The sequence below is a fragment of the Buteo buteo genome, chromosome 7 (genome assembly GCF_964188355.1).
Source record: "Buteo buteo chromosome 7, bButBut1.hap1.1, whole genome shotgun sequence".
Classification (NCBI taxonomy): Eukaryota; Metazoa; Chordata; class Aves; order Accipitriformes; family Accipitridae; genus Buteo; species Buteo buteo.
Window position 1 is genome coordinate 6915684 of NC_134177.1, and position 14456 is coordinate 6930139.

The 14456-nt window shown below is 44.1% G+C and overlaps 1 protein-coding gene across 2 annotated transcripts; it reads right to left on the reverse strand.

The window, feature by feature from the left end:
* Nucleotides 1-729: 729 nt before the first annotated feature.
* TNFSF10 (TNF superfamily member 10) lies at nucleotides 730-11470 on the reverse strand. Of its 2 annotated transcripts, none has more exons than XM_075031396.1 (5): nucleotides 11236-11470; nucleotides 7210-7362; nucleotides 5639-5681; nucleotides 4780-4896; nucleotides 730-4061 (listed from the first exon to the last, which is right to left on the reverse strand). In XM_075031396.1, exons 1-5 carry the CDS (start codon nucleotides 11359-11361, stop codon nucleotides 3616-3618), a joined length of 885 nt encoding a protein of 294 aa, XP_074887497.1. In that variant the 5' UTR covers nucleotides 11362-11470; the 3' UTR covers nucleotides 730-3615. The 2 variants fall into 2 exon arrangements, with proteins under 2 accessions (XP_074887497.1, XP_074887496.1); XM_075031395.1 differs by having other exon boundaries at nucleotides 730-4064; nucleotides 11236-11468.
* Nucleotides 11471-14456: the final 2986 nt, after the last annotated feature.

Genomic DNA, 14456 nt, shown 5'->3' on the forward strand with positions numbered 1-14456 from the left:
AACTGGTTTCCCCGCTGCGGCAGCTCACTGCTGCTCCAGCCGTAGCCCTTCTCTGCACGGGCAGGACCAAACCAGCCCCCCTCCCATCTCAGGGCTGGGGGTCAGGTTCGACGGTGCCTTCGTGTCGAGTTTCCAGGGTTCGCTTGGGTTTCATACCCTTTTTTGGTCGGGGCAAATTTTAGAAGTGGCGTGAACAGACCAAACAATATCCCGAGTTTGCTTTTGAGGCAGGGATTGCATTTGTTTTCAACATTAGGGGATCTCCAGTTTACTGCTGCTTTACAGTGTCTGTGTAAATGGCCCTTGTCCCGCTGAATTCAATATATTTTCTGCTGTAGTTCGGTCATGGATGAGAATTAGATGGTTCCATACTAGATTTCTCAGTGCTTAAGTAATTGCCAAAGCCCAGAAACATGAGAAGGACCCCAAGGGAAGTGCTCAGGGTTTTGTAGTCTCTGGTCATGAGATCATTTTCAGTGTTTCCTTCAGCGTACTGCTTCCAGATGCTGTTTGTTCACCAACTAGAGTCTGGAAGCCAGTTACATGGCATTACACGATATGGCATTGCTAAATAGCTCGCGTTATGTATGATGTCCTGTGCATTGCAACTGTTTGTGGCATTTAACGGATTATAACTGATACCAACCAATGTCAGAGAGATTACTTCAGACCGGGTTGTTGTTATGGAAGCCATAGGATGACACCAACAATCACTGCAAGACTAAATAATTATTTACTAAAAACGTTTTATATAAAATGCATGTAGAAAAAAATTACAATATTTACATGTTACCACAACCTACACCCACAAATAAAAATTTGCTACATTTGCCATTCAATGTAAAGTGAGATGAAAAGTATGATTCAGGGTACAAAGGTACAAACAGAAGTTGCTATATCTTTCTATTCACCTTCAAAAGTGTCCTGTCTGATATTGCTCGATAATCTCTCCCCAAGATAATATCTGGCAAGCATGCCTTTGGATTATTCAAAAATAAAATATGATTATTTGGTGTGATCCTTGTTGTGATATGCTCTGCACACAGAGACCAAGAATATGTACACTTAGATAAAAAAGGAAGATAATGCCAGGGAGCATTCCCTAAGTGACAGCCGGCATGGTGTTATATATTGAGAATTGAGGAGAGAACACGGAGAAAACAAAAAAATCTGTGTGTGATTGACAGAAAGTTTGTCTTAGGATCAGCTACAAGTTTGTGGAGTCCCTGCAGTTTCCTTCCAGTCCTTTCTAGCAGCCACGACTCCTCCGTTACACAAATCACTTCTTAGCCATAGGGAGGGTTTCCGACTAAGCTGCCACCAGTAAATCCGAAATACTTTTTCACAGTTCAAATAAATTTCCTTTCAAATAAGCTCCTAAAATAACATTTCAAAAAAACCAAACACAACTTTTTAATATAATAAATTGCTAAAAACAACCTCAAACCTGATAACATGGGTCAGTCCTGCACAGAGATCGAAAAGCCCAGTCCATTTGGAAGGAGAACCTACAAAGTACTTTCTCCAATATAGCGGGCATCCAGATATGTAGGGAACGGCTTTGTTCTCTCTAGGCTTTTCTGGCAGGCAGAAAATTTCTGAATTAAATACTGAAATCAGAAAGAACACTGTAGAAATATTTTCTGTTCTCTGTTGAAACGTACGATTTGAGAATGAGACAAACCAAAGTGTTCCAGTAAACGATGAAGAATTTCACATAGTCGCTTACCATTGAAAACAGCATGTGTGATGCTATGTTGTAACAGCAGGCAAAAGTTAAAATTCCTCATTTTAGGCTTACGGCAGTGTATTTCTTTGCCCTAACCTATCAAAAGGAGGGTATTCCTGAAATTCTTCTCTTGCTGCCCAAACACAGGTATTTAAGTGAACCATCATACCTGCTTTTCTGAATGACAAAAGAAACACAGGGGCTTGCGTCTATTCATTTCCTTACAAAGTAGTAAGATGACCGATGCATGTTTACTCAGGAGGCCCATATGCAAGGGCTGTAGAGTGATTTAATTAGCAGAATGTGGAGGTGAATGCGAGGGTTCCCACGGCAACCTTAGTGTATTAAAAAAATAGGCAACCAGACTTTCTCCTGGCATCGTTCTGTTGACGTAAAGTAACATTTGCAGAACATCTGCCTGCCTTTCCCTCCAATTTTTTTTCACTTTCACCTTCTTTTCCCCACTGTTTTCTCTGAGCCTGGGCAAAATGCATTCATGGTGCAAATTGGTATCACTCCACTGACAATGCTGCGGATGTGCTGATTTATGCTACCTGACTTTTGCTGTGGATTTAGCCCACAGAGCTTACACTGGCAAATTTTTTTGGCCCCCCTTTTTTTTTCTAAATAACAAATAGTCCTACTCATAGAGTTAAAAAAAACAGTGGTCATTTTTTTCAAAAATTATGGTTTAAAAAAAATTATGAAAATTTTCCACCCATTCCTAAAAACAAAACCAAAACACTATTACCTAAGTCTGCAGCTCTTGTTTAAGTATGGATAGTTGTGTCTGTTTTCCTTAAAATATTAGTCATTGGGGTGTGTTATTCTGCATTACATCCTACCAAATACAGGCCAGTACAAACAAACATGGAAGAGCCATGTCATGCTTAATTTGTGGCAAATGTCTAATAGAATTTGGTATCTACAGAAAAACACCTTTTTTCCTGGATCAAGTACTTGCTGTCAACAAGTGTAACAGCAACTACGTTACTGAACCTATTGGAAGCCTAGTGAAATCTTTGCAGCACAGCAATTAAGTAAATAGGCACTATCATAATGTGCTGATAAAAATACTGATTGATTTCAAAACCTCTTCTGTGCCATTTCAGCAGCTGTTTTTATCTACAATATCCTGATTAAGACAGACTAATGTGTTTACTCAAGCCGTGATCCTGAAAAATGCTTAAGCGCCTATTTAATTTCAAGCATGTAAATACCCTGATTTAGTCAGACTGTTCGTGTGCTTAAAATTAATTAGGTGCTTAAGCGCTTTGTTAGATGAGATGAAGACGTGCAGTTTTGAGTTTCTGACGGCCTTCCAACTTTTGTAAAACTCAGGTTCAAACAAAAACTTCTAGAGTAATTCCACGAGCATCCGGGAAGCAGTACTTGCAAAGGCTCCTTACAGGAGCTGAGATATTCAAGGCAGGGTCCCAATGGAGACCACGAATAAAATTTGATGTCCAGTCTCAGCCTCGAGTAACCGGACACAGAGCATCCTCCATCCCGCCCGCCACGGCTGAGCTGGCGTGAAGCATCTCTGCGGAGGTGGTGGCGAGCGCTTACCTTCCTGGGTTTTTGGCCGAAGGTATCGTCTGTGGTGGAAGAAATCTTCGCACGTCCCCAGCCTGGCTGGGCAGCGAGCCGTGGTGGCTGTGCCTGCACAAAGCACCACCATCCGCAGCTGAAGCCAGCTGCTGCAGCTCCCTCCTGGCCTGGGGGGAGAGTATTCGGCATGGTTGGACCTTGTGCTGAGCGAGCTGAGAAAGGGGAGTCTGATATTGTCGGTATTGTTACAGTGTTTGCTTATTATCCCATTTTATAGAATTTGAAGCTGGTCCTGACTAGGAAAACTGGCTCCTTTGGAGCGTGATTTTCATCTTTTAACCGATCATAAAAGCCCCAAAAAAACTTGCTTCTTTGTCCATGTCAACTATGTCACCATTACTGACAGACACAAAAATCCTGTCCTCTCTTTTCAGCTGAAACACACCACCTTGGTAGACGGAATAAAGTCCGTATTCTGCCTTTTTAGACCAGCAGCTTGTTCTTGCGCTTTTCATGAGCAAAATGGGCTCTGGGTAATTAGTCAGTTTGTAAACATATTGGACAAGCTGTTTGGGGTTCCTGATTTGTGCCAACAAACCTGAATCCTCGTTCTCGTTTTCGCGGAAACGAAAATAAGTTTGTGAGTAGATGTAATAAAAGCCCGTTTGGGGTATGACTAACTCGCCATTTCTCAGCTCCACGTTGTACAGGAAAGAGTGGCCTTTCCTTGACGATTCCCAGTTGTTTATTTTTTGTCCTTTCCCTCTTCTGGGCGTGGAATCTACTTGAGAAAAAAAGGAGAGAAAATGTTAAATTAAAAGCCCGGTAGTGAAGCCAGGTGCCTGCTAGTTGGGGAGCCTGGTTCTTAACAACGAAGTAAGGAAACCTGTTCTTCCCAGCGGCTATTGGGTCCATTCCCAAAACAATGCGAAGGTCCAGGAGTGAGCTGATTAGTTCTACGTGACAATTCATGTGAACTACCTTCATTTTAAATTTTTCTGCTCCCAAATAAGAGAAAAATCATCGTAGTGTTACTTAGTAACAAAGTTAAAATAGCCATTTGTGTCTGATACCCTCCAAAGCTGTTGAAACCCTACCAAGCCTTTCATTAATATGGCCTGAATGTCAAGTCTCTCCTGCCTCTGTCTCGCATTTCTAATAGGTCTGTCACCATAGCAGCTGGGACTCACAGAACCAACAGAAGGAAATTAAAGGAAAGAAAAGAGGTAAACTTAACGTTAGGAAGAAGGTTATTTATTATTTTCCCCCTAATGAAGGTTCCAGAAGAAAAGTCAGGGAGGTACCCAGAGGGAACAGGCTTTCTTCCTGTTCTGCGAGAATTAGCTGAAAAAAACACTGTCTGGGACAAGGAGACTTTTTTATAATTTGTTTCTTACTATTAACTCAATGCAAGTATTAAAAAGCATATGTAAGCACAAGGCTAGCAATGAGAGAGTCATTTCTGTGATCTTTAACTGTTTTTAAAGGTTTTTCCTTACTGCGTGGGGACAGGGAATTCTTCCTATTGCTGTTGCCCGTCAGATGCGCCGCGATCTTATTGATGGGACTGCGCGGTTGCTGCCCGTCGGTGTGCGACAGCGTCAGGGTTCTTTCAACTAAGGAAAGACCAGAAATGGAACCTCACGTTAGAAGCAAGGAGGTAAGAAAGCACATCTGACACCTGCTAAGTACATCCGTCCCATTTGATCTGATTTTAAGGAATGTGTATATAATTTTTTTTAATTGACTAAGTCATAGACTGAATGCTATTTAGTGGCTAGTGAGGCTCAAATTTCTCTTTTGCTCTTGCTCTCCTTGAAATGTCTTTATATGCCTCTTTGTTCTCCTTTTTCTCCTTCCCCCACCCCAAAATTAGCACTAGACAACTTAAAATAACCCGTAGTACCAGATTTTCACATTCGTGATCGTCTCTTTTATGGTTAAGTATTCATAACCTTCACTCCGAATTTCCACTTGGAGGTTGTAATGCTTTCGCTCAACATGTTTAGAGCTGTATGAGCTACAGCAGAGCTATTCCTTAACTGATCTATTGCTTACATAGTTCAGCACTGCTCGTTCCCGGGACAGCAGACTGTTTAAATGTCCCCATAACACTGTGGGACCGCGGTCTAGAAGCTGAGTCCTCTGCATCCACTTTGGTCACCTTGCTCTAAACACTTGACCATATTTCTGGCTCCCAAAAATTTGCCTTCTGTAATAAGTAATCATTTTTCGATGACTTGCTGCCGGTACGAGATCTCAGTCAGTGTTTTCTGCACTTTTAAAAAACTGAGTGACTACACATCAGGTGCCACCAGGAGCTCCTTTTTGCCACAGATAATAAAATTATTATAATACCGTTGACTGCAGATATGTTTTCCTCGTAGCTTCTCGACATCATCTGCCAACAAACACAGAGAAAATGAATTAGTTTGTCAGCAGAAACTGATAGATGCAGGAAAGAGATACTCCTTTCTCAAACTCACGAATAAAGGGTATTCTGGATTTGATCAACAAGCAAATAAAAAACCCTATTAATTTGTTGTAATCAAATATTCCTGTGTTCACATCTTTTATGTAACAAAATACGTGGCAAAACATTTTCAAGAAAGCTTGGCCATTTGGGCTTTAATCCTATTGGAAAACTTGACCCTCATGCTTTTCTCAAATCAGAAGCATCAACTTCTATTTGCAGAATACTTGCCAGTCTGCACTTCTGTGAGATCTTAGCTCTGAGAAATCAAATTTCCTTTATTTTTATACTTCTACATATCTACCTATCTAAGCTCTTAAGCTAGCATATCTTGCTTTCTGTATTCCCCTTCTTTATAACTGTTTGCTGACTGCTGCAATGAACTAGTTTGGTTACTGATGGTGGTGCAGCTGCAGCAAACATGCTGATGGCTTGAGATTATTTACCTGGGTGACTAACATGGGCCCTGTATGGCCACTTACTGATGGGTTCTGCCATGCCACATTTCTATTTATCTATTATTATTATTATTGTTGTTGTTGTTGTTGTTATTAACATCATCATCATCATTTATTATTTCTAGCACCCAGGCTATCTTTTTTTAAGCAATCGGGGAGCTAGTGGGTATATCAGATGTTTAACTGTCCACCAAATAAAACATTGTTTTCTTTATGCAGAAGCTTGGGGACTTCACTGGCAGAACTTCCACTGCAGGAGCCGTGATCTCTGAATACAACCAGAGGATCTGTTCTGGGCTGCAAGATTTGCCAGGTAAGTTTTATCCAGAAGTGAATTCTTACAGATGAGCTTTTTAATGTGCCGGAGATGGGATTTTGAAAACCATTCCAGAAGATTTTAGCCTTTCTGACTTTTCAGCCAGGCTTATTTTCTTCTCTGTAGCCAAATTGTATGTATTGTGTGTAAGTCATGCAGGAGATGGTGTTCTCTGAATGGCCAGCTGGAAGGTGCTGTGCCTGATGCCGTGTTCTCTCGCTCACTCTTTCCTCACCTAATACATTACACAGCTCATGACTAGACCATTCCTCAGGCACCTTTTTCCCTTTCCCCATGTTACATTTCATCTCATTTTCTCATGCCAGTCTCCCTGTATTTCCAGAGAGGGATTGACACCTCTGCTAGCACTATGATCTCTACGGTCAGGTAGAAAACAAGCTCCAGTCAAACACTTCTGCCCTGAGGTATTTCAGACAAGCCAACCTATCATTGAAATTCACTTAGTAAAAACTGATTGTCTTTGCTTTATTATCTCCTGATTGTAGCGAAACCACTGTCATGTTTTTTTTGGCTTTAGTGCAAGCGCTCTGCAGCTGAAGCTGTGGCTTGACTATTGCTTTGCAATAAAACCATCCAAGAGCCTCCCTTTATTTTGCTATTAGGATTCTTTGAATTGTAATAGAACCAAGCACACTGTTCCAGCGTGTCGGTTCCCAAATACCTTTTTAATTAACTTTCCCAGGTGCCACTTTACTTGCCAGCAGGGATCAGCCACTCTGTCTTCGCTTTCAATTAGATCCAAGTTTTGGATGAAATTTCCGATTTCCTCCCCGGTGAGACAAGCAATGCCGCTCTTGGAGTATGTGTCCTGGAGCTGCAGCAGAAGGGAAAGCCACAATTTTTCACCTGTGATGAGCTCGCAGATGTTCAGCTGTGGTATGTCACTAAATTCACTACGCTTAGGAACACGCTGTCTTTTCTTTAAAGCATTTGCTAGTATGGTGCATGTTATGACTACACAGATAGCAGAAGTAATTCATCCTGATTTTACATATTTATTTAACTATGATGGCATACCTAATACACAAAAATATACTTACATTATCTCCACAGACACAAATTTGGTATCCAGCACTCAACTAAATAAGCTTTGTGAAAATTCAATACCCAAATCACTAGTGTAGTGAATTCTTTAATTTCTCTAGTTCTGCATTAAAACCATTTCTTTTGCACAAGGGATTTTTCTTCACAAATTATTGAGGATGAAATCAAATACCAGACCTTAAAAGTATTTTGCATTCAGCCAGTGCCACTTACAACCCAGGCTTTCACTGATATATATCCATACCATACCCTCCCCATATCCAGTCCGCGGTCTCTCTGTAACAGTATTTGACTTAATAGTTCGGAACAAAGTCCAGACAACAGAAATGACATTTGGGTCCAGATAAAATTATAATGCGGAATGCTTGTAACATGGGCCTATGTCTATAACCTCTAGTGACAGAGGAAGCACATTTTCTTCCGATAAAAAGAAATGAGTTTGACGAGAGTGGCAAAACTCCTGCCAGCTCCAAGGGAATGTGCCTGGGAGAGTTTCTCTTGTAGCGGAGAGCTCTTCCCAAGGCCCGCAGGATAAGGGACAGAGACAACTCCAGCTGGCGCTGTTGTTTAATGTACGAGCCCGTAACCTGTGTGTGCTGTTTCCAGCAAATGCGAGCAGAGATCAGCTCCTGGTGGCTTTCAACTCCCTTGCTGCTGCATTAGCTGTAAAGACTGGTAAGGCTCCTGGTGCCAGCAAAGTACTACTTGGAAGAAAGAGCAATCGGCACTAAACATGCAAAGCATTCAGATGGACTTCTGGTTGTTAACACTTAAATTGCACTCTTCTTATGTTAAAGAAGTGTGGTTTGGTTTGCTAAACAGATCCATTTATTCTGCAAGTACTGGTTTCAGCTGTCCTTGAGACTGGGGTATTGAAAGCAACTAATGGAGTCACCTCCTCCTCCTCTGCACTCCTGCTTTTCTTGCCTGTTAGAAAACAAAGGCGTTTAGGAAGAGATTCCAGGAGGATGAGAATTCCCCATACTACCCTGCAAGTCCTACCGGGTTGAACAGCAACTTCGGTTTGCAGCAGCAGACTCCATTGTGCTTCATCTATTACTTGAAATGATTTTGTATTCTGGAGGCATCTGAGTGAAATGGGGCCACCCCTACGAGTACTGGTGAAGGTTTCTGTGTCTTTGCTGAGGAGTACAGTGATATTCTTAAATCAGGTTTCTTGTTTCAAGAACTCACTTGAAGTGGTTAAAATTGTGTGCTTATTAAGGTAAAACTGCACTTAAAACTAAGGGCTTTGACAGATTTAACTATACTAGCTTCTATAACAAAGCGATTTGATGAGGGTTTTTTTTTTAAAAAAAAAAAAAAGAGCAGTTGAGACCTTACTGTTTATTCTCTTAACAGCTCTGCTACAGCTTACCTCTGAGCTTTGCTCTCCAGTCTGGAAACAAACACTCCTGCGCTTCTGCCTTCTCCTTACCTGCACACTTTTCCCTCAAACGACTTTACTAGCCTGGCATTGGAACAGTATTTTGCATGCATTTTGAAATCTTCGGGGAATGCAACCTTGCACCACCACCGTATGGGACTGAAGGACTGGTATTTCTGTTCTATGGGTAGGGAAAGCAAGGCATCAGGGTGGTGAACACTTACTCCAGTGAGGTTATCTGTAGCACTGAGGTCTTTGAGAACACAAGTCCTGCAGGAACGCTATCTTGTAGAGCTTCTCTCCTACTCTAGGAGTGCATAGACTATGTTTTCAAAACAGAAGGAAGTCTGAGGATATTTTCCTTGCAGCCCTGTATCCTGAAGCATAATGAACTTTATTGTGCTCGTGTCTCAGCACTTCCTTCCATAGCAAAACTGTTAAACAAATGGTCATGCTCATAGTCCTCCCCAGACTACTACAGCTGTAGAGAAAAAAACCTGCTACTTAGACATCTTCTTTTTGTAAAGATAAAAATATCTGCAGTCTGTGCAGCCATAGTAATTTGGTGGAGGTGTAGGAATGCAGATATTGTGAACAACTAAGGGAAGAAAGCTGGGCAGACAAAAATCACAGTTTATCTTTTGAGGTTTATTCCACATGCACCGTGTGGATGTGGGGGTAGCAGACTGTGTTTCTAGATAAGCTTTTTCCTTGTTTACTGCGCACCAGATGGCACATGCAAGAATATGTGCTTAAGGTACCCCCTCCAGAGCCAGCAACCCTCCTTTGTAGCCCAGCAGAACTTCAGTGTGGCTAGATTTAGCTTTTCACACCAAAGGCAGGCTTGTTACTCTTCAGAAAGAGTAAGTTGTATCTTGGGTAAGTATCACTAGATGTGGTTGTGTCCCAGGTGTACATATTTGAATAAAAGGAAGGGAAAGATAAGCGTGGTTACTGATTACTTAGATTGGCGAGCTTGTTAGCAAAGGACTCTGAACCATATGCATGAAGAGACGAGAATGCATTTATACATTTTTCTTCATTATCAGTATTATGTAACCTGATTTCATAGAATCAGCACATCTCTGTGACTCCCCCATGTCACCAAATACGGGACAGCCACAGCTACAAAGTGAGCAGGAAAACCTGTTTTATACATTTCCAAAATATGCGCATTGGCTTGTATTGTAGAATACTGTAATACCCTTTAACATTTGCTTCACAGAGGACTTTGGCATCTCAGAAGACCCCACCTATTAAATTTGGTGTGGAATAAACGCACGGGTAACATAACATTTTTACATTTATGCAATACTTCCTGAAGTTGTATAACTATAGTGCACTTACCTGCGGTTAGGTTTACTTTTGTGCCAGGGAGACCAATGTAGCGGTACAACTTGGAGCAGGATAGTAAATTTTGGGCAAGACGCTCGGGGAAACCCTGAGCACTAGAAGGGTCAGTGAAAAGCAGGACCACACACACAAAGGCTCATGGAACTATCAACTCAATGTAATTTTCTTGGAATGCGAATGATCTTTTGGAGGAGGAGGAAAGAGTTAAGCAGGAGCTAGCAGGCTCGAAGGGTGGCTGCAAGGAGACCAAAGCATCTAGACTATACAACGGGGGTTTTACAAGTCGCTCTGAGGAATTCAGCGGTGTTTGCCGTCTGGGTGAAGTTCCTTTGGGCTTACTCACTGCCTTAAAACTATGTCTTTTCCTAGAGGAGGCATTTAAAAGGCACCTCGGCCTTCCCCAGTGTTTCTCCCCCGCTGTCTGTTCGGCTGCCCAGCTGTCAGAGGCAGCTGCGGCTCCAGCTCCTCCGAGCGCTCCGAGCGCCTCTGCGGTGCCGACGGGGCACGGCCGGCTGATGAGTTAGCGAGCTGGGCGCTCTAACGAAAAGCACGTTTGCTACTGCTCTGCAAAAACGCGTAACTTCAAGGAAAAGGGGAGAAACTTTTGAAGCGTTCTCGCCTTGAACGCCGTCCCCTGCCCGCCTCCCCCGCGGCCCGAGGAAAGCCTGGACCAAGGAGCAGGCCCCCCCAGAGCGAAGCTCTTTGTCTGCAGAGCTCAGCAAACCCCTTTCGTGGTTGCCCGCAGCTCCGCTCGCATCGCGAACCTGCGCTCCCTTCCGCACCCGCCGCCCGTCCTTCCTTCTCTCGGCCAAAAAAAAAAAAAAAAAAAGGACGGGAGAGGAAGGGAGAAAGCGGGGTCCGTCCGTCCCCGTCCCCCCGTCCCGGCTGCCTTCCCCCACCAACCTGTTTGAGCTCGTTGGTGAAGTAGAGGAAGGTGACGGCCACGCAGATGGACTGCAGGAGGACGGCGGCGACCAGCACGGCCCCGCAGGTCTGTCCGGGGCTGGGACCGGCCGCGGGCAGCATCATGGCCGGGCAGGGCTCGCCCCAAGCAGGCGCTTGCGCTTCCTCGCTCGGAAAAGCCTTTTCCTTCAGGGGGAAGGGAGGAGCGGCCCGGGGCCGGGGCTGGGGGCTGCTGAGAGGCGGGGAGGGGGAGCGAGGGGGGAGTTCGCCCGCTGCTTGGTCGTTCGGCCCCCGGCAGCCCGCCCGCTCCACACCCCGCCCCGGCTGCCCGCCTCCGCGGCGGCCAGCGGAGCGGGCGGGAGCTTCCCGCCCCCCCGTCCCTCCCTCACGGCGGCCCGGCCCGCTGAGGCGGGCGGCTGCGCTGAGGCGGCGGGTGAGGGTCCGAAATGGCGGGAAGGGGGGTTGTGTGTGTGCGGGGGGGGGGGGGGGGGGTGTCATGGCTCTGCCGTCACGTTGCAGAGCATTTCTGAGCAACCTTGCCGAGCGAGCTCCGCTAGGGAATGGTGGAAATAATAGGATTTTATTTTAAGAGATGGAGGTTCTGGTTGAGAGGACGGCGAGGCCTGCCTGGCTCCAGGCTGCGTTAGCCTTCTCTGTAGCTTCTGCGGTAGAGCTGGTGCATCACAGAAAAGTGCTTGTGGGCCGGTGACTCTCGTACCAGTAACTCTCAACTCTCGTACCAGTGCCGTTACACCAGCCCAGTGCTGCCGTCGCACCCTCTCCACACAGCTTTTCCCCCCTGTCACGACATGCTGAATGTCACGGGAACGTGAACGCCAGGTGCATTTTGGGCTTGCTTTACCTGAAGTCACCTTTGGGTTGGTTTTCAAGCCTCAAAGACCCCCTGCTTGCAAACTCTTCTCCGAATAGTTGAGCGCAGGTAGAAGTTTCCCAAAGGCACGTGCAACGATTGAGGACGTGCCCGTTGACTTTCACTGGGGTTTCCATACCTTTGTCTCACACGGACTGTGGATTATAAGCGACGTCGTGATTACCTGCAGATGCTTTAAAATCAGCAGAGGTAGCAGCAGTATGGTCTGCTGACTGTGCAGCCATGGAAAATCGGGAATTCAAACCCAAGTGCAGAGATTTGAGTGAGTTCACTTTCACGCCGTTGCTGCGGGGCAGTAAGAAATTCTGGCCCCCGCCCAACATCCATAACCTGAGTGCTAGGTGGGAGTTCTCAGTACAGCTACAGGGCAAAATTAAAACAAAGGTCTCTTCATCTCTCCTGACTGTTGAGAAGATCTTTAGAAGAGGTAACTGCATTGTACTGAACCATTTACAGGGAAATTAATTGGGTTTTCTTCCATCATCATGTAGCAAAATGACCCCCAAATCCCTGTTTAATGTGGCAACAGGCAGTTTATTTCTCTGGCTCTTTGTAACAGTCAATCTGTGTGCCAAAACGGTTCAGATCTGTGTAATTCCAACACATATGTCAGATGGGGAGGATTAACATTTTCTTGAAAGTGAGCTCATGATCTCCTCCTATGACTTCTGAGCAAAGTAAATGTGACATTTTGGGCTCCTTCTGCTTTACAGCATCCCAGCCTCCTTCTGAGCAGGGCTAGTGGGACTCTTGTTCACATTTGCTTAGTGCAAAGTAGCTCTCTGCATCGCCTGCAGAACAGGAGGTTCTTACAGATTTTAGCACATGCACCAAAGCATCTTACTAAAAAATTATCTGCCTCCTACTTTGTTTATCATGGTTCATAAATTCCTAAGAAAGAAATTTCATCTGAGGGAGCCATGTGAAGAGTCAATTAAAAGGTGATAAACTAACTTGGAGGAAGAGTCCTGCCTGCTGAAGAGAGTGTGTGGATTTTGATTCTAAATATTCAGGGAGGTCCTACCTCATTTGAAGGAAACAAAACTTTTTTTCAGTGTTTACTTTCAAAGAGAATAGAAGCAAAAGTGAAAGGAAGCCCAGGGCACTACAGAGCACTCTTGTTATTGTTCACGTTTAGCAGTTGGTCTTTATTCTGTCTTTTTTCAGCCTTTTCATGGATTTCTCCCCAACCTACAGCTCATAACAGAACTGTTTTCATGGGTGAATGTACCAAGATTTTTCCAAGAGCCGTGTACTCGGCTTGTAGATGTCTATCAGGCATGGTCCATCTCCCCCTGACCCATCATTCGAAATTCTCCATGGATATTCCTTATGTCTCTGATTTAATACTTGTTTAGTTAGTGCCAGTGTGGTAAGGTAAAATTAATGAAGTGTGTTTTGAAAAGAACAATGGGAAGACAAGGAAAAAAAACCCCCGTCAGATCCATCTCTTCCAAAAACGACCATGTCACATTTCTTTCTGAAGTTTTCAGATCTTAAAATCTCATTGCACAATGATAAAATGTTTATGGGTTTCTACACCGACAAAGGATACTACAAGAGTGAAACTCCAACCGTTTCCACCATCGAATACACTTGAAAATCTTTGCTAATTTCAATGTTTACTTTTCCACAGACAATTTTTGTCTCTAATAAGTGTAAACTTATACTGAAAATAATTTGTTTAAAATAATTTGTTCTGAGAGTGTAAAATTACTGTTTTGTTGAAATCTTACGGCAGTAAAACTGTGAGGTCGTGACACCAGTGGGAAGGAATGTCGTCAGCACCCGTTTAAACAAAACCAAGTCCTCTGTGTTTGCGTAGGGCTAGATTGAAACAGCTCCCCAGCAAAACCTCTGATTCTTCCTGGCTCCTTCATCCTATTAAAGCTTACTTGGTGAACCATTTAATTAGAGATAAACCTTAATCTGTCCTGTGGACTCAGGGCCTGTGTTACTTGGCATGTCAAGGAAACACCTGGCAGCGGACCTGCCACACTTCTCCCCCAGCAGCGTGACTAGTAGGAGGCTGTAATGACTTTGAAAATGTGTAAAAATGAAGGGAAGAGTGTCTTGAGAAAGCCCTTAGTTCTCATTCCTCACTGATTGCAGTGGTGGGGGCAATGAAGATGTTTTCAGAGGACAGAGGCTCACGCGTGGTTATACGTATTCTTCTCCCAGTGATGCTGATGGCTGTTATTACCACTGTTGTCGCTCTCCGCCAGGCGCAGCAGGGCTGTGCTCGTTTTCCAAGGCAGAGAAAGCAGAGTTGACTTTCTGGAACATAGCAGTTCTCGACATTGATTTCTCTGCCGAGCAGCAGAGGAGG